The sequence below is a fragment of the Macrosteles quadrilineatus genome, unplaced genomic scaffold (assembly GCF_028750875.1).
Source record: "Macrosteles quadrilineatus isolate MER2022 unplaced genomic scaffold, UCM_ALF_1.0 Scaffold_9__3_contigs__length_116548681, whole genome shotgun sequence".
NCBI lineage: Eukaryota > Metazoa > Arthropoda > Insecta > Hemiptera > Cicadellidae > Macrosteles > Macrosteles quadrilineatus.
Genome location: NW_026542602.1, coordinates 36340638 through 36360987, shown reverse-complemented (window position 1 = coordinate 36360987; position 20350 = coordinate 36340638). Strand labels below are relative to the sequence as shown.

At 37.0% G+C, this 20350-nt stretch overlaps 1 protein-coding gene across 3 annotated transcripts in view; it reads right to left on the bottom strand.

The window, feature by feature from the left end:
* LOC129004409 (integrin alpha-PS2) overlaps nucleotides 1-20350 on the bottom strand; it is a 206879-nt gene that overhangs the window by 92881 nt on the left and 93648 nt on the right. For all 3 annotated transcript variants that reach the window (XM_054432985.1, XM_054432984.1, XM_054432986.1), the window contains exon 4: nucleotides 7288-7385. In XM_054432985.1, coding sequence (XP_054288960.1) covers nucleotides 7288-7385 — 98 coding nt within the window. The remainder of the gene's footprint in view (nucleotides 1-7287; nucleotides 7386-20350) is intronic.

Below are 20350 nucleotides of genomic sequence, written 5' to 3'. Positions count from 1 at the left end.
CTTCATTGTTTTGTGAATGGGTAAATCTACAGACAATTGGTGATTGGTGGGATTTGAACACGGTTCTGCAGACTTGAACTCTACCTTCTAAACCAGTCCCTTTGAGTTTGAAACGCACTTGAATAAACTCTTCGAGACGTATAGAAAAGCCTCTTCACATTTTATCATAATCTTTCAACGTATTTAATTAAATAATAGTGACAGCCACTAATTGTTGAAATAATTAGCTTTAAGCGTGCACCTATGTCACACAAGAATAGAAGTCAAGTTTTCGTAAAGTTAAAAATATATTTGTATACCAATGTAAAATCGAAATGAAATTCCTAATACTTTGTCGCGCGCCATCAGTACGACCGCCCGTTGTAGTCTCCAGGCGCAGAGCTAATCCCTGCTTTTAGCTGCGGCGCGGCGGCCACTAGACGGTTAAATCTATATTAGTGCAGTCATTACTGGTAGCGGGCCATATGGCGCTTTACTCTGCTGTTATTGCAGATTAAGACATTTCTAGACCTAGATAGAGGGCAGTAAAACGCGGAAAAGTACGTTCACGAGCTTGCAATTCACCACAGAGAAAAGGTTGAGGTTGAGAGACATTTGAAATCTGGAGTAATCAGGAATAGAGGAATTGAACTGTTAGAAATAAATACTTAAGGAGCTTTAATTGAGTTTCTTCGGGTAAAGTTAATTTGCCTTAGGATTGCATTGACCACCCAATGAAAACTTGGATTGAAAATTAAGCAAGCCCTCATCCTCTAATCGAAACTCAATGACCGGAAAATCGGAACTGTTGTGTTTTGGATTGGATACAATAAAAAAACTTAGAGTTGTAATTCAGATTCGTGTAATATAAATAACATTTAGCAGATAGATTGGATAATCTTTTTGCTATATTTAGTCATTTTTAGTACCACAAGGCTGTAAAAACCCCTATTCGTAATAAGTAAAAAAGTATTCATGATATTTCTACATCACGAAAAGCATTGACCCTAAAAAAGCAATAAAGCATTTGACTTAGTTTTTAAATTGATTCTATTTTCAAACGAGATCAAAAATGAAAGAAAACTTACCCTTGTGTTCAAGTACATTTAAATTGCCTTAACAATTACGTAGGTATTGTTACATGATGTTACATGAAATACAAAAACATTGTTTGTATTTTGAAATCATAAAAATGATTGTGGTGTTGAGGTTTAGACTATAATTAGCGATGACTTCAGTTTGTTCAAGAGGGGGAAAAACTCCTGAAAAAAATCTTCAATAAAACACAGTCACAGTGGAGTCATATAGTTAATAACATATCCGTCTCATCCCAGTAAAGAGATCTTTTCCTTTTTCGCAAACACATAATAGTGATTAACCACTCTTCAATATTGCTAATGTCTAAGGTTTAATTTAACAGCGGAAACACCGGGATCAATTCCTTGAGCATTCTGCCTATGCAATTTTTACCCGCAAATCAACATCACATATCTAACACACCTTGAAGCAAGCGTATAGCGGATAGCGGATAGCGGGTTGCGGATAGCGGATGGCGTATGTTTATTATAGCCCGCTGATGAAGACATTCGTCTCTATTAGTGTCATCAATCACAAGAGACGTCATTACCAGCTTTTGTCCTCAGCGCATTAATTGGTCCACCATCATTAGTGTGGTAATTAGGGATGCGCACTGCGCAACTGGGTAATGATGGCTAGTTATTTGGGTAATTGTTATGTCGTTCTCATTGCAATAGTAATTACATAAACTTAAGTTTTGTTTTACCCTTTGTGAAAAGTATCGTAGGGGTTTTTAGTGGAAGGAGAGATTTTAATTATTAAAAATAAAAAGGTTGACGTACAAATGAAGATGGATTCCAAACAACTAGGTCACAGTATCAAATTATAGACGAAATTGAAACCTGAATACTGAGCTTCGCGCTCTATCCACAATTGGCTGTTTATATTCCTCAAAAAGTCAATGGGATCTGATGCAATCAGCTGTTGTTATAAGTTTACATTGATTAATCAGTGTTATCAAAAGAAGGCCTCAGTTTTAACATTAAATATGATATAATTTGTAAAATATAGACATATCTAAAAAAAACTGTAAGAAAAGTAAGGTTGGCTGAGTTAGGAAAAAAACAAAGTTTTCAATTTTCAGGTTAGATGTCAACCATCTAAAGTTAGAGAGGTTTGACTTTTTATTAACAAAACATTATAATGACACAATCGTACAATTCTATTGTCACTGCCTCTATTGAACACTAAACACAAACTCTACAATTACAATTATTCACAACCTTCTATCCATTTGGAATTCCAAAGCTCGAGTCAGCCAAGGATTTCAATAAAGTAAAATATCAGTAACCCACAGTTAACCAAGAGGCCTTTCATTAAGGAACGTTATCGTAAATTCTACGACAAAACCAACAACCGGCTTAATAAACAAAGGTACGTAAAGGAAGAGGCCTAGCCATTACTGGCGTACGTATTGTACGTACAATGACAGCGCCATCTACGGGACGTACGTACTTCGTTTAGTGAGACCACCGACGTAGTTGTGACGTAGCGTAGTGTGGTGAAGTAAGGTTTTACTTAGAGAGAAAAGTATGCGAATACGACAACTTAGGACCTTGACATTGCTTTCGATTAAAAGTGTTTTTAGTAATATTTTTTCCTGGTGATGCTTTCTTATTTATTATTAATCGGGTTTGTATCACTGTTGAGGGCGCATCAGATCTGCTCGTCAAAGCATAGGACTTCGGTACTGAAAGAAAGGGTTAAAATCCTGCAAATCACTTATGACTTTTAGGTTTTGAGCTCAACTTCGAAAAGGTATAGGTCCATCACGCGAGAATTTCTTGATCTATGTATAGGAACCTCCACTAAGGAAATACGGTAACAATTTTATGTCCTTATTGTCACGGTTCGATTTGTTAAAATCGAGTGTCTTCTGTGCCAGGATTTCGGGCTCAATTCTCTCCAATTATTAATGGCTATTAACTGACCCATTCAACCTAGGTCGTGGGGTCATCCATTTAAAAAGGATTGGCAGGTATTTTCAGACGAGGAGAAATTTCTTTGTATTGGTAAACTCCCTTCAATAAATCCTTGCGGGTTTTATGTGTTGTAGATAAGGGAAGTCTAGTGGTACAGGATGGGACGGAGGACTTCTTCAGATCCCACCACCAGTGGTAGTGCAAAAATTAATAACATCAAATTGGTAATGCCGGGACCTGGAAGCCTTTCGAAGCCTTCTTAAGCTGTAGGTTAACGTATAAGAAAATAGTATAGGTCTGCTAGGAAATCCTTCTCTCCTCTCTTTTACTTTGGAGAGTTTCTATACAAGCCAAACTTAATTTGGTCAGCGTCGTCAATTTAAAACGTAGCCATATTACACAGTGTAAACGTTCAATGGTACCAGTCAACAATTGCAAATCATCTGTTACTTATGACCAATGTCCGCTGAAAAACAACCGCTCTTCAAATTGTTTTGATCTCAAGTCACGCAAGCATGAATACAATGAGTGACATGTGTTATGAATACCACGTACACATGCAATCTTGAAAATCTCCCTCGTTATAAGTGTGAGTTGAACGGTCCTTGCTGAATTGACAATCCGCTCATCAACAACCAAATGCAAACCTTGTTTAAATAATCAACAGTTACAGTGTTGAACGGTGGTGTTTTATTGTTAGTGTAGATTGTAAGGCAGCCTTATTGTGCGTGTGCAATATTCAAATTTAACCAGCTGATTTGGAGACATACAATTTTCTCGAGGATAGGACTTGCATAGTAAAGATGCTTGCACCGTTAGTGCAGTATTAGGAAGAACAATTGAATACAAAGATTGACGTTGAGACTGGATTGGACATTAGAGCGATTAACAGTTTTACGAAGTTACGAAGATATTTTTGTGTGATTGTGTTGTGTCGGTCACTATTTGTAATATAGTAGGCCTACTTTAGATTATTTGAATTTATTTATATAAGTGAATAGTTTAATTTATGTTTTAGAGGTTAAGTGGTAGAGAGGACTTGCAAGTCCTAACTTCGCCTCTTAAATAAAGACATTTTTCATTTAATTTCATATGTGTGTGAAGACAATACTACTTGCTTTAAGTAATGTGTGGATGTTTTATTTATACAGAAAATAATTATAGATTAGTGAGGTAAAAAGTTGCTACCTACCTCATATTCACGTATTTTATATAACGCGAATCTTTGATCTGCTTCAGTTGTCACACATTCTATAAACAGGCCTTTACCCTCCAGACAGATTGAATTCTTAAAAAAAATCTAGAAACGTAAATTTGATGTTGATTAACTACCCTTAATCATAGCTCAATGTGAACTTGGAAGACGTATTTAATTCCCTATGCTATTCTTATACGGTGTTTTTTTTCAATGTTTAACTCCATTGACTGAAATCCTAATTAAATCCCCTAAAGTTATACGAAATCAAATTAAATTATTTTAACATTATTGTTTTCATAGTTTGCAGCAATGCTAACAAATAAATACAACACAAAGTCTCTCTGTACTCTCAGTTAGACATCTGCACGCCCTACCACCGTCTCGCCGAGAAAGTTGGTTTATTCACTCTCTAAAACATTACCTACAGCAACATATTCCGGAACAATGGTCGCATAAGACACCGAGGGCACCAGGTCACGTGGTATATCCCCGCAGTAGCTGTGCCGCTGTACCACCCTAGGCGCGGCGTCGACGCCTGAAGAAGCACGGAGGAGTCGAAACGTCGCTAAACACGGACAATGGACAATGGAAGCCCCGGTGGCCGCATAATTCCGCGACATAACCACCATATTTCAGCGGCGACGTTTAAAACACTGTTTATAAATTACCCCGGTTATCTTACAGGATTCTCGCGAAGACCTCTGAGCCCGTCGCCGTAGAAGGAGGCGGAGTGAATTTGTCTGACGCCGGACGCCGACGGACCCTGGAATTTTACACGTCCGCCGCCATAAATACGACGAACAACGGACAACGGCCGCCGACAACGCACGATAAAAATACAGTTTCATCCGGAATCCGTTTACGAATAAATCGGGCGGTGCGTTCCCGAATAAGTGTTTTATAACGTTCTCATGCCCGGGTGGATTCTTCTCCGGACTCGTGTTGGACCGCCGAACGTAGACGTGGTCGGTGGCTTTGGAATGTCGGTTCCCATAGTTTGATGTAACTTTAAAATGGTGCAACCTATCAATCCAATGTTTCCCATGCTATTCTAAGTCTAATCAAAAGAACACACAGTTGTCAGTACAGGATATTGATAACTTATAGATATATTTTAGTGATTCTGCTGTAGATCGACCAACAGCAATCACCAAATGCTATTGATAAAGTACGCGTAATCTGTCAGGAAATCATCACAATGGAAATTTTATTTTAATATACTTTTGAATATTGATTAATATAGTTCCTACTGAGACCTAGAGTAGTTGAAGCTGAGAAATTTGTGTGATTTCTTTGCAGTCGAAAGGTCTGCAGTTATATCCTACAACGACTAAGAACTACCTGCACTTGACCTATTGGACCTAATATTAATTATTTGATCTGAATGTCGAAACAGTTAATCTTTATCAGCCTGAACACATGACATCTCACAAACTCCATCTCATCATCCCCACAAACCCCAAAAACTCATCTCCCATTCACATTTGCACTGAATACGCAAATACTCCTCATTACTACAATACTGAATACGCCTCATTTGCGTCCACATCTCAAAATATTGATGGTAAACTAATTTAAAAACAAAAATCAACTGTCTGTACTTCTTTTTCCTAGCTAAAACCAAAATCCAGTTTTACACAAGTAAAAACCAAGTCAATGAAAACTTCCATTGTTACTTTACAGCTTAGCGGACGGTGATGGCCTGAACATTGATACAATAGCGCAGTAAGCGCCGGGCGATGCGCTCCAAAGCGCTCCGGGCTCTCATAAACTCTAATGAGCGTCTCTATTTGCGCGGGTATTTCATCGGTGATTTACTTCACGTCTGCAACAATCAAGGAACACCCGCGAACACGGACCACACTGGAACACTGAGGAACGCTGGACTTGGTACAATCGCTTTGGCGCCGTTGTGCAATATGAGTGGATAATTTTCCGGTAAAAACTAAGAAAAAAGAGTTATGTTTCTACTTATTAGTTGGACTATTCTGTAAGCTATTTTCATGATACATTGGTAGGTAAAAAATGACTTTCCCTGCATTTTCGCACACAATTCACCCGAAAAGATGTATAAGAGTTTGTGTAATACAAGATCCGGCTCGAAGGACCAATTTAAAAATTTTTTAAACCAAGGTACTAATATCACTAAATGAATTCTAACATAATACATGATAGGCCTAATATATAAGAATAAACCCTTGAATATTATTAACATTAAGTATATTACTACATGAACTGTAAAGACAATTGGTTTAGATTTATTTAACAGATCCACAGCTTGTCACATAAACCTGAAATAAATTTTTCAATTTCTTCTTTTTAAGTGACTTTTAGGTCCTATATGATAAATTTTCAACGTGCGTAAGCTATTTTTCTGGCTATCACCATCGACAAGCGTCCTCTAAAAACAATTCTTATTTTGCATCTGAACTTGATAGATTGTGAAATGTGTCATCGGAATATGAATCCTGTAGATATTTAACTGTAAATTCTCACTATGTACTGTACTTTAAAACTTTAAATATTGTACAGTTATCGACTGTGCATCAAGTGATAAATTACGTGAAACAATTAGTCATTACCTATTACAAATACAACGTACACTATCGACAACGTCAGTTTACGTTTCATCGTTCAACGCGTTGCGGGGGAGACCAGCCTTGGCGCGTTGAGTCAGCCTCCAACGCGGCCAAATCTATTTCAGTGAGGTCACGTGAGCGTGCTAAACAGCTGGTGGCGGGATTCGAAGCGCCGAGTCAAAATTAGTATGAATTTCCGTTTTTACAAGTAGAAACGTTTGATCTCTCTAGACTTTCCAGTCTTCCAGCTAGTTAAGAGAATTCGCCTTGCATGAGTGTGTCGCCAAATACTCGACCGCCTGAGTAGATTTTCGCAAAAAGTAGGATACGGTTTAATGAATTTAGGGAGTAGTAACTTTTTGTGGTGCTGAAACTTAGGGGAGTTTTATGGTGTTTGATGCCTGCTCAACTGAACAACTTTTAATCAACTGTTGAATTCTTGGTCTAGAGCTGTAATGCCGATGCTTTTATCTATAATAATACATTCACATGTACAACAAAATTAAAAATAACGTTGAATAAAATCACTCACCACGATGACTCCATCTTCTCCCGAGCTCCGAACTGTCGCTCCAAACCATTGGTAAGACTTGGAGTCCAATTGGGAGTATTCGGAGTTGTTGTTGTTGCCTGAAAGAAGAAATATTTTGTTAATTTTTTTGTATTACATAGACAAAATGTACATGTGTCTGAGTTATGCAATTGATGGATGAAACAACCCAGTAGTAAGAATTGTTGATGACTCGCACACGAACTATCAGTAGTCACAAGTTAAAAGTATGGAGACCTCTCGGTTCAATCGCTACGTAGGGATAGAAACATTCATACGTCAGAGTTGTTCGGAATCATGAGCATTCTGTGATGGAAATACGAACTACAAGCATTCAGCCTTGGAATACATCGAAATATTAGGTAGTTGTTACTTATGTATGAAATATAATTCAGTAGAACTTTATTTGTTGTCATTAACCTAGCCATCAAGTAATGTTGATTTGATTTCCTGATAAAAAAAATGATACAGTTTTGCTGCAAACATCCAAAATGTTCAACTCAAAGTTGTCGATCCACCTAAAAGAATATTGGATATGCGTACTATTCGACGAGTCGTGTAAGATGGATATGCAGACACCTTTTGAATTAGTTGATCGTGCAGTTTTATTGCAAATATTCAAATTAATTAGCCTACTATTACTAATCTAATTAAAAATTAATGAACAGCACGTTACCACAAACCCCCAACTCCAGACCGCGCTGCCCCACGACACAAGTCGGACATGAGGTTGACGCGCCTCCGATGTCGACGAGTTTTCCAAGCTCCCGCGGTTTTTTCCCGCCTGATGAATGGGTACAAGCTACAAGCGCGGGTAATGAGGACGTCTCAATAAGGGCTGAATTTCCATGCGACACCAATTAGATCAGCTGAGCATGGACGGTGGAATAATTAAGCAGGTGGACGAGGCTTGTCTATATGACACGGGGCAATTACCCGGTTTGCGCGTGTGTGCGAGCGTTTGTGTGTGTGCGCGTGCGTGTGGCACGATCTGTCAATGTCTTCAGGAGTCTGCGGTGATTCCCAGGAATGCGCCAACCTTTGCTGGCGATGGTAGTGGAAACGTGCTATGGGTAGGCTGATGGAAGAGTACTTTTGTGTCGTAAAATCTCATATGTTACCACCAGCATCATTTGCAAGGCTGAAACGTCAGCAATTAAAATCTGGTAGTTTTGCAAAAATAATTAAAGATGCTAATGGTTAGTTGCGTCCTAGGGGCTATCCGCAAACTTCCTAAAGTTGTAGATCTTAAGTGCGAAAGGGACATGTGAGAAAATTGCTGCATTGAAAAAAAATACTGCATTGTCCCCACTTCTTACCCCTCAACATCACGCTCAGCTCCTTATCGACACACCTGTATAGAGTCACTCAATTATATGCGAAATACATTCTTTATCTTTTCTATACAAATGATCCTAATTTTTTTTAACTCCACCCTAGTTTAATTAAAACATAATAACAATAACAACCCAGTAAACCGTACAGGCAGATTTTTGTTTATGTCTGCTGATTGAGGATTACAAGCTACAAAATTATTGTCAATTTCTGCTCAAAAATCTTTGTTTACGTCGGCAAAATCGAAAAAATATAGTAAACATAACTTATGCATGGTAAACATTCCTTTTCCGTAGTAAACAATGTAATGATGAATTTCCGCAGGTGATATACATGTAACGAAAACAGGTAATTTCACAGTAATGTAGCGAAAACCCCTATTATATTGCACCTTGCGTCAATTTCTTGATACACGACCAACAAATAAACACACGAAATTGACTGATGGATGTGATTTGGCCATACATCTATTAATCAATAAATAAACCGTCCAAGTGTAACTTAGGTGTATCAGCTTCAGTCCAATCATCTCCACGACAGCACGGGAGAGTAGAGCGAGATAGCTGTGAGGCTGCAGGCGATCCTATGTAATGATGACCATTACAGCAGCTTATCACCTTGGGCCGATCAGCTGATAAGACGCCGGAGTTGATATCGATATTGATTACGCTAATTGAGACACATGTTGCGAAGACCGGGAACTGGTGCAGGAACACTACTTATCTGGAACAGGTACAACATCGCATCTCGGGGAGTAACAGCTGGTTTGTAAAATACAAGAAATAGTAACAGTTAATCACAGAAAAATGGTTGTAAGAATGGACAATTTTCCTAACCTTTTCAACTTTTAAGAGGTTTACAGCTTCTTTTAACCTTGCATTTGTCCGTTGACGTGGGTTCCTGCTTTGTGTGTAGAACACATAAATACTAGTGAGCCACTCCTTATTTTGTGACGGAACTCTCAAGAAAAGCGTAGGGAGCTGGTGCAATAGCATATTTCGTACCTAGGGCCGAAAATGAGGTTTTGCCGGCTGGAGATAATTTTAAGTTCAAAACGAAGTCGAGGACTTAAAACGATCGAGAGCTGCAAAACCAATTCGGTCCGTGGTACGAACGCTTTTTCACCACACACACCACATTACCACTATTCACCACAATAATAATGCACACGGATAGTCAACACAACTACAACTTTAAGGTTGTGTAAAGAGATAATTTGAGGAATCAGCAAAAATAATAATAAATAGTTGCTAAGCATCGGTGACAACAAAATAATTCTATTGCAATGCTATGGATACTGATTGTGTATTTAATATGCATTAATGTTTTAAGAAAGTAAGTGGAAAGCTGATTTTGCGGCCCTAGGGATGTAAAACCCTGCTCGGTCCCCAAATAACGATGACAGCTGGCATGGCCAGCAAAACGCAACTTTCAGCCACCAATTAACGTATGTAAAACAGCTAAAAATATCATAGTGTGGTGAAAAATAAATACCTGTACTTAAAACTATTAAAAGTGGAATCGCCGGTATCGAGATATGAACCGAGGACTTGGACCACCTTGGATTATTTGTAGTCCGTCACAGACCACAGAATCTGTTAAAAAATAAAACTTCGACAACACGTCGAAACACTTAACTGACCAAAACAATAATCTAATCGTGGAAACAACAATTAAGGGACAATAGCAGGTTGGGAATCAAAAAATTAAAACTTCTTCTTTTTGTGATTGATAAAATCGTATACAAATACACTTTATCTCCGTCGAGGTAAAATATTCTATACTTTAGAATATACTTAACAGTATTTTGCTTTCGTGCGAAGTCTTACACAAGGGAAAGTACAGTTTGCTAGGTTGTCTCAAAACAGAATCACTATAAAAGCAGCGTGAAGTTTGTTCACTGGCCGTGATTGTCGCAAACAACAGTTTGGCTTCGTCCACTTTAACCTCAATCCCGACCACTTCGACCACCGTCTGGTCAACCAAGCCATCATATTAACATCAATATATTGAAAACATCATAGACAGCCATAATACAATAGTACCAAATTTTACTTTTATTTGTTTTCATTCCAGTTAATTGCACCATTTACTTATGTTAATGATTCATACCGTGTCAGAACAGTAATTAATACTCAGGCCAGCAAGGAAATAATGAGCTTCCTTCATGAAAAAAAATGTAAGAACTTGAATACATTCGTTTATACTATTCTTTTATGTGTTTAATGTTCTTTTATGTGTGTTCATTTATGTTTGTGTGTGTTTTCGTGTATTTTATGTGCTTAACCTCCCCTGAAATTATAGGCTGTCCATTTATTGAACTTGATTATTGAACTTGAACTTAATTGAATTGATTGCCAAATGACATATCCCTCATAGAACTCGGAAGATTATACCTCAAACCTAAAATGTACAAAAATACAACACAATAATAAGACATATAGTACTAAATCGATACACTCATTTCCTATACGTAATTTTTAAATTGGTCTGTACTCCTACAAATTTGTGTCTTTAGAATCCCTCATTTAAACCTACTTATAGGTTTATATCTACCTAAGTAAAGATTAAAGAATTTAACGCGCGCGTGTGGTAAACTGTAGTTATTCAACTAATTACCATGGTACAACACGAACTATTACTTGGAGTTATCAACACCCTCCCAGTATTCCAAGAACACGAAGCAGACAAGCTCCTTAACGATTTCGGACATGCAGCAGCTTCCAGCCGCACATCCTTAATAAGGAACAATAAATTAATTAGTTAATAGCCCGGTTCTCACAGGCGACATCACGCTAGTCGGATCTAATTGAGCTCGCTTCGCTCAGAACTGAGTTTCCGTCTAATTGGATTTGACTTATCTCCCATCTTGTCGATTATTTCCCCATTCGTCCAGTCGGCGCTTTTTGCCAATTTCCTCTACAATTTTGTCAGAAACGGTTCTCTGATCTGATTAAAGTCATGTTTCGATTGCAATAATTACAGAGTTCCATTTTGACGCTCAATCGCTCCATCGCTATCTAGAGCGCGGAGATGTTGAGCTAATTAGATGGGTTTACGTTAATTAACCATTTCAGTATCCAAATATGGTAATGCATTCTAACTAAGCAATTAAATATAACATAAATCACATTGAGTTTAAGGACAAAATAAATGTGCAACAAATACTAGATCTGTTTCCACTTCAATTATATTTCTGCTTCCACACAGTACAAACTTCATTCACTTCAGTCTATTGTGATTGAAAATCGGATACTCTATTATCACAGAGAGCTTACTTCTCTGTGCTATAATGTAATATTAACTTTGACAAGTAAAAGATTTTTGTGTATTAAGAGTAGAAATGCAATTTCAATATGAAAGCTACAACCAGTTCGAGTTTTGGAATAAAGAATCACTTTGTTTAATTGCGCTTTTGACAGAGTGCGCTACTGCGAAACACCTTTCGCTCTGTGATTAGTCTACAGTATAAACTTTCGAAAGGAAAATAATAAGAAGAATACATGGAGCGGTGAAGGAAGGGGACAGATGGAGGATATTGAAGAATGTAGAAATAAATGAAATTTTTTATTCATCAAAGCAAGAATGATCGGTTGGTTAGGCCATGTGGAGAGAATGCCTAAAGAAAGACAACCCAAAGAACTATTGTGCCAGAACATGGAAGGGACTAGGAGAAGGGGTAGGCCGAGAAGAAGATGACTTGATGAAGTGGAGGATGACCTGAGGATGTTGAAAGTGAGGAATTGAAAATAGATAACGCAAGATCGAGGCGAATTGTAGCAGAAGCCAAAGGTCACCAGGGCCCGTAGAGCTGCAGAAGAAAGTAAGTAGTATAAACTTTGAAATAACGCCAAACTGTAAGGGCCAATGTGTTAACAATATGTTCTTTCACGTATCCAATAACCTGTCAAAATTGTTCTTTTTGAATGTAAATTGTAGTACAGTTGGATTTCAGTAAAATAATCTTTATAATAAGATCTTGTTATATTTTCAAAACCATTTCCTGGTAGTGGTCATACTAGATGCCATACCAAATGCACCATAGTTTAAATGTCAACTTCATTGAACTTCTAATCACTCTAAGTTCATACTTCACCTTTCTAACCGACTTCCCCAAACAAACAACCACAATTCAATCAAAAATTTCTGGGAAACTTGACAATTCCTCAATAATTTAGTCATTCGATGACAAAAGGTGGAAAGAGTGATGGGTACCACACAGGCCGAAACCGAGTACAAAATAAAAAATTTAGAACAAGAACCGCCCGCTAAACGCGGAATGCGATGCGGATAAAAAAGAAACAATCGGTCCGCGAATTTGTCACCGATGACGAGTGGACGAGTCGGGACGTGTCTATCGGCCATATTGACAAGATGGCGGCCAGTCTCGCAATGCATCGTGGGAACTAAGACCATCAGTTGTTGAATGTTTCAATGATGAGTTATGGCAATGTCGCCGTCATAGCGTCACGTAGGTACCGTAGACGGTCACTTTGATCGTTTGATCGTTGGAGCGCAGGTCCTATTGATTTATATCAACGTCCTCTGACTGTCTTGATCTGCGATCTGCGATGTCAATCGTGCCTTGTGACACCGCCGCGGCATACATCTCTTTGTTCCTTGCGTTCACGTGATTTTGGAGGATATGGTAACATTTTTGAAGTGGTGTGGTATCTTCTGTGTGTTCAAGTCTTGATCAAACTCCTACAGTAGCAAAAATTCGAATTTTGGAGAGTTAACTAGTTTTTCATCATGTGGATTTTAACACATTCGCTTTATTCTATGTACAAATCTTATCAACTACTATTTAAGAAACTCGGGTTTTCTTCCTCAAAACAACTGAATGATTCTATCCTAGATTTTTGAATCATTAACATTCTATTTGGATTTTCTTACATATGCGTGAATAAGGGAGCCTTTTCATTAAGTTTCAAGAACACTAACCTATGGTGAAGATGATTATGATGCCATGTAATTGTTTTTGAGGAAACGGAAAGTTAACTCAAGGCAGAATCCCAGCCACAACATAGATAACATTATCACAATGTAAAACTTATCAGAGTTGAGCGGAATTGGAAAAGATAGCATTCAAACAGTTTGCTAAGTGCAAAGGAAGCGAATTTGATCTTTGTGTAATAATCAACAACAGGTAGAGAAATGTAATCACGTTTGATTCAAAACTAAAATTAAGTTAACAAATTACACGACAACATAGAAGACTCCTTCAAAATTGGGAAATAACAACTTAAAATATCTCACAGGTTGTTTTACCTCCAACTCCATCCTTGCTGCTTGATTTTACATGTAAATAAAAAAACGCTAACTGTATTATTACTGTCGAAAACACCATATTAGTGTTAATAGCAACCAGCAATGACACTTTCGGTGACTTAAAACTTTTGTTAATGAATGAAGAGTGAGGCCAAATGACATTACTTTACCCTAATACAGTAACTTCGTGAAAGGATTTCCATTTTAGGCAGAGAAGAAGATTCTTTCTCAGAAGATGGATACCTGCCGCGTTCTTCTACTGGAAGAATGTGTCTGTACTCCATAATTGGATATCGCCGAAGTGACTTGAGTTTTATGACTCATTTATGAGTAGGTTTCTACTCATTTATACACTTATGTGAACTGTAAAGCGCAAAAAGATAATCGATCTAGAGTATTAATGCAATGACCTTTATTTTGATGCTTCAAGGAAAAATCGTCGAAATTGAAAGACTGGTGTGGTACATCTACTGAGAATAGCAAATGAAATATGCTTTATAGTTTCTTATTTTATTCGTGAGATTTCATCACATTGAACATGTGTACAATCAAGTTTTCAAAGGTTTCCCTTACAGAATCTGTCGTAGTGAGATGCACTTTTTGTTGATTTAGTCTCATAATCTAGGTAGTTTTCAATCCCCTATTTGTAATAATTGTTGGTTTCTTTTGGAATTTTTGCAGCTTGATTTGACTATCACACTCTGTGTATTTTTTCGTCTAAGATTCTTCAGCTTAAGCTGGATTTTTGTGCTGATATTGTTATCAACTTCTTGATGATTATTAAATAAGAATTGTTAATAAGCTTTCTCACCTGAGAACAGAATCGGATTCCAGATCCCGAACTTACAAGTCTTGCTGGATAAAGTCCTGCAATTATTTTCAAATTACATACACTCGCAATAAAAGAAAATACCCCCGCCGCAGCAAACCTGCCGACTAAGCGAATTTCCATTCGTCTAAATTGATTTTCAGTTAAATATATTTTAATAACATTAGGTTTAACGAGTACCTAGGTTTGCTGCTACAAGGAAACTAATAAAGTGTGTTTTTGAGTAAAATATTGATAGCTTAGTACAAAATAAATAAATTTGCCAAGTTTGATCAAAATATATCCATAAACAAGCAAACTACAGCATTTGACAATATTCTCCATAAGAATAACATGGGAATTTTAAATTTACAATTTTTTAAATTTTCTCCGTTACTAATAATTGAACAAAAATACTTTTATATACCAAATTATTTGTTTTTTTTAAGCTCTTTAAAAAGGTCTAAAGATAAATCGGGAAATTTTTTGTTTTGAGGGTAAAAAGTGAGAAAAACCAATTTTTACCCCATAAAACCCCCCGTAAAGCCCCGTTCCCATGGTCCGATCGTGCTGGTTCGCGAACTCATTCAAGTTTATCCCGCTTTACACCTTTAAACCAAATTTCATCAAAATCGGACCAAAATTACTCAAGTTATCGCGTTCACGGACGTATATATATATATATACACATATATATACATATATATATATATATATATATATATATATATATATATATATATACACATACACATATATGGATAAAGTCCTGCAATTATTTTCAAATTACATACACTCGCAATAAAAGAAAATACCCCCGCCGCAGCAAACCTGCCGACTAAGCGAATTTCCATTCGTCTAAATTGATTTTCAGTTAAATATATTTTAATAACATTAGGTTTAACGAGTACCTAGGTTTGCTGCTACAAGGAAACTAATAAAGTGTGTTTTTGAGTAAAATATTGATAGCTTAGTACAAAATAAATAAATTTGCCAAGTTTGATCAAAATATATCCATAAACAAGCAAACTACAGCATTTGACAATATTCTCCATAAGAATAACATGGGAATTTTAAATTTACAATTTTTTAAATTTTCTCCGTTACTAATAATTGAACAAAAATACTTTTATATACCAAATTATTTGTTTTTTTAAGCTCTTTAAAAAGGTCTAAAGATAAATCGGGAAATTTTTTGTTTTGAGGGTAAAAAGTGAGAAAAACCAATTTTTACCCCATAAAACCCCCCGTAAAGCCCCGTTCCCATGGTCCGATCGTGCTGGTTCGCGAACTCATTCAAGTTTATCCCGCTTTACACCTTTAAACCAAATTTCATCAAAATCGGACCAAAATTACTCAAGTTATCGCGTGCACGGACGTATATATATACTGTATATATATATACACATATATATATATATATACACATACACATATATATATATATACATATATATAAGTATATATATATATAGTATATATATAGTATATATATATAAGTATATATATATATATACATATATAAAAATTTGAACGAATGGTGTTTTTGGCCTCTGGAGACATCAAAATGAAAAAGTAAATCGGTCCCGGGTCTAGGTCTTACCGTGCCACCTACGGTAATAGCTACTTCCCTATAGGGAAATTCGCTAAAAACATTTAAAACAGAGCAGGAGATCTTATTGTCCTGTAATACTCGTTCATCTTGTTTGCATCCAAAACTCCTTCGCTAATACCATCTACGGATTCACTGTCTTCAGGTATAATACCTCGCAACGTCACATATCCAGATCCCCCGGAAGAGTCAATTTGGACGGTCGTGAACAAGTTAATTAGGTGTCTGCCGTATTTAGACACTAGGGGAGTCCCGATTTGTTATGTCTGGCAGGAAGGGTGCAGCAGTTTGACTGCTTTAAAAACGTTTTTGTACCGTTTGGTTATTACAGATGGCCAGAAACGTTGACGTTTGTCCGCTTAAGATGATTCATAGACAAACACGTTGGCTCGGAATGTTTTTCGTGAGGTTCATCAGCTTGTCTATTCCCATAGTTAGGTTAAACGTTTAAGGATTCTAGTTGCTATAGAGATAAGCAGTTGCAGTGTTTTATATTTCGAGAGGGTGAACTGAACGATGTATTCTAAAAGTTAGAGATGGTGAATTAAATTGGCATTACATTTTTCAGAAAAGATTAAACTTATGTTTATGTGACATGATAATTGACAAACTGTATCGTGGCTGTAGGAACTTCATCAAAACTGAGAAGTTATTATTTTCACTGCTTGTTTAATCCCCGAAAGACAACATTGATAGCAAAGGGGACTAGACTTCAAGTTTAAGTTACAAATCTTTCTGGAAGTATACAATCTATTTTCTTGTTACAGGAGGTATCAACCAGTTGAAACATATCTAGTGGCTGAATTTCTTTACTAACGATGTTTTCCCATTCAAAAGAAGAATACTTTTCTTTACCAGATTATGTCCATGCCATTGCAAAAAAATCCAAAAAAGAAGATACGAGCCCCAAGTATATATTGGAGAGTCAGAGATTCCTAGATGTACGTTTGGTGCAAGTCTTTCAGCAACACTGCTAAATAAAATTCCCTTTATACTCAAACCATTTCAAAAACCCAGATACAGTACGACTGTTGTATTGAAACATTGTGCAAATTAACTTTTCAAATTTTGATTCAAGCAGTTATGCAGTAACAAATCCAATTCGAGACTTTTCATGTTACGAAGAGAAACATGTTCTATTAGTATACCAAATCATGGAATTATGCATACATCTCATCCAAATAAGCTACACATCCTAGTAGATCTAATGGTATGATACATCGGCACCATAAACCTACAACGGTGTCCCATATGCATCTCATCCTGCGTATGGTTGATGGTTGGGTCGTTCCTTCTAATCAGGCGACCAGCCAAACGACTGTGCTTATGTCACTTGCCGCTTCTCAAACTTGAATATGCAAGTTACCGTTTTGCAATTTGAATATGCAAGTTGGAATACGAGAACCTATTTGAGGATTATCACCTCACGACTCTAACGATATTGGTAATCCTGTAATCCTCGGCTGATGACTACGAGAATTCTAGTAGCGAGCTTTCACTCGTTAGATTTACCATGATTATCACATTCGTATGACATTTCGTTAGTTCTATACGAGGAAAGCTTATGGCAAGGTTCAACAGCATCTATGCATTTCAAAAACTTCCAAGACTTTAAGCACTGCCTATAAAGAAATCAATTAATCATTCTTTTGCTATGCTTTAAGTTTCTTTCACGACTGGATCTCAACATTACTTTCGTTGGATTTGCACACCGAGATACCGAACACGCTGACTCAGTGGTACCATGGATTATAGAGTAGATAGGTAGATAGTACAGATATGTCTACTGTATTTAATTCATATGGTGTTAGAACAGGTTGTATTCCGTTGGGATATTGTCTAGGCTGCAGTCAATGGCTGGCATATGCTTGAACTATTAAATAGTTTTTAGTTACACACGGATCAGAACATCTAGTAGGTGACGGGATCTTGAGAACAAAACCACTTTATATAGAGAAAACAAAACTTAAAAACAAATATTTTGCTACATATTTAAATTTTCATAGATTCTTCAGAAAACCTTGAAACCCTTTCAAATGTTATTTTAGGTAAAATAATGTACTTAATTATTTCAATTGCGATTTTGGATTACTACAATTTCATCTATTGTGACCATTGTGAGTCTTTAAATTATTGAAAGGGAAGATTTTTTATTGAGAGTGGGATTTTCCCATGTAGAACCAGCAACAAGTATTAGCTTTGCTTATTAATACAACTAGACATTCCATCCCCATGTTATAATTTGAAGCCAGTTCTTTAACCAAAATCATTGTAGTTGATGTGAGCCACCTACAGATTGCGCTGATCAAAATTACTGATTTCTGACGAATACACAATATCTTTTTAACAATTCAAACTAATGGAATGACTTATTGTGAGCTATAGCAACTATTATGACCCATCAACTTGGCCAGCAACAAAAAATAAGGTCAAAAAAAGAGTTTTAGTCACTAGCGCATTCTGTGACTGGCTTACGCAACTAGTTCTTTTTAACAAAAAAAAAAAAAAAATGGCTACAGCTGGTCCATATAGATGAGACGTCTTAGTTAGTAAGTACACCACTCCCTTGAGGCATAAGCTATTACAGTCTTCTTTACAAAATCGTAAAGGTTTGGGACTCGGATCAAAGTATTCTTATAGCCGAGTAAGAAATCTGGGAGAGGCACTCAGAAAAATTACACAATTAAGTAAACTTTCAACAGAACCCTTTCAAAAGATCACTTAAGACTGTAGCTCTGGATATGATAAATTAACTACCATTCTTCCCATATTTTCTAAACGTTTCTGCCATAATTCCGTATGAAGTGATGGCATTACTGGCGCACTAGATGCTAGACTCCAGCTCCAGACTGGAGACCTTCCAAGCTTCCAGCGTTCCAGCGCTCCAGTGACAAGCGGTAGGATGACACGTTAACCACCACTCACCAGAAATATTTTGATCGACTCGTCCCCGCTCAATTAGGATTAATGGAGGATGGCCACCGATGATGGATGGGATAACGGCAGTCGGCAGCAGCCAACCTGACACGTACCTATTAATTGCTAAGTTGGTACCACTGATTTCCGATAGCATTCGGTCGCCTTTGCCTTTTGAGGCGTCCAAGTGGATTCTATTAAGTCGATTAAGGTTTTTTGCTGCTGAGGATTAAAATGTATGCACATATTTACTCGATAGTTGGTTTATTTTACCTCGGAGAACTGGTAGATGCGGAGTGCGAAGGGAGGTTGACGTTTGGAAAACGATTGCAGAAACATTCTTGTACGATTGATGAAAGTGCTTCTTTTACATGCAAACATATCAATGGTGGATTAAAAGACGGCGTTGGTTCATATATAGCGATTTAAGCGATCACACTCTAAGATAATTAGCTTCAAAATACATTTCTTTGGTAGTTAGCTCTATGGGCTGCTCAAGGATTCCATAAAATCTAAATTTGATCTTACTGTATATAATATTTTACTACTAAACAAAACGTCCCTCGAAACTCTATCTTTTTCCCATTTATTTGTGCTAAAATAGAATTTGCTGGAACTTCTCATGCCTGCCATAATGTGAATGCGTTTTTGGTAAGTTTTTAATGTTGGGATTAAGTTAATACAAATGGGGTTCAGTTGAGTTCAAGAATCTAAAATAAGAATAATTAAATACTATTTAAATGCATGAATGCTGTTTAACAACTCAGGGATACCCAACAGGAAGGGCTGATCGCGTTGTTAATCATCAAAGTGTCTATATACTCACGTCACGTCTCATAGGCGCCTTCAAACTTTAATGGTGGTCGCGACTTGAATAGGTAAGAAGACGTACCTCAAACATCCTTCAATTGTGTAACAAAACAATACAAACGGTGAGGGCTAAAACAACAAGCTAACCCGCACTTATAAGGCTGAAATATTTTACAGCTACTGTACCAAAAAGAACGGTATCAATTTACACAATCTTGGTCTTCGAGGTTTGACCGCGTCATTTGTCTATGTAGACTATGTACAGAAACTACCGACGTTTCGGACACATCATA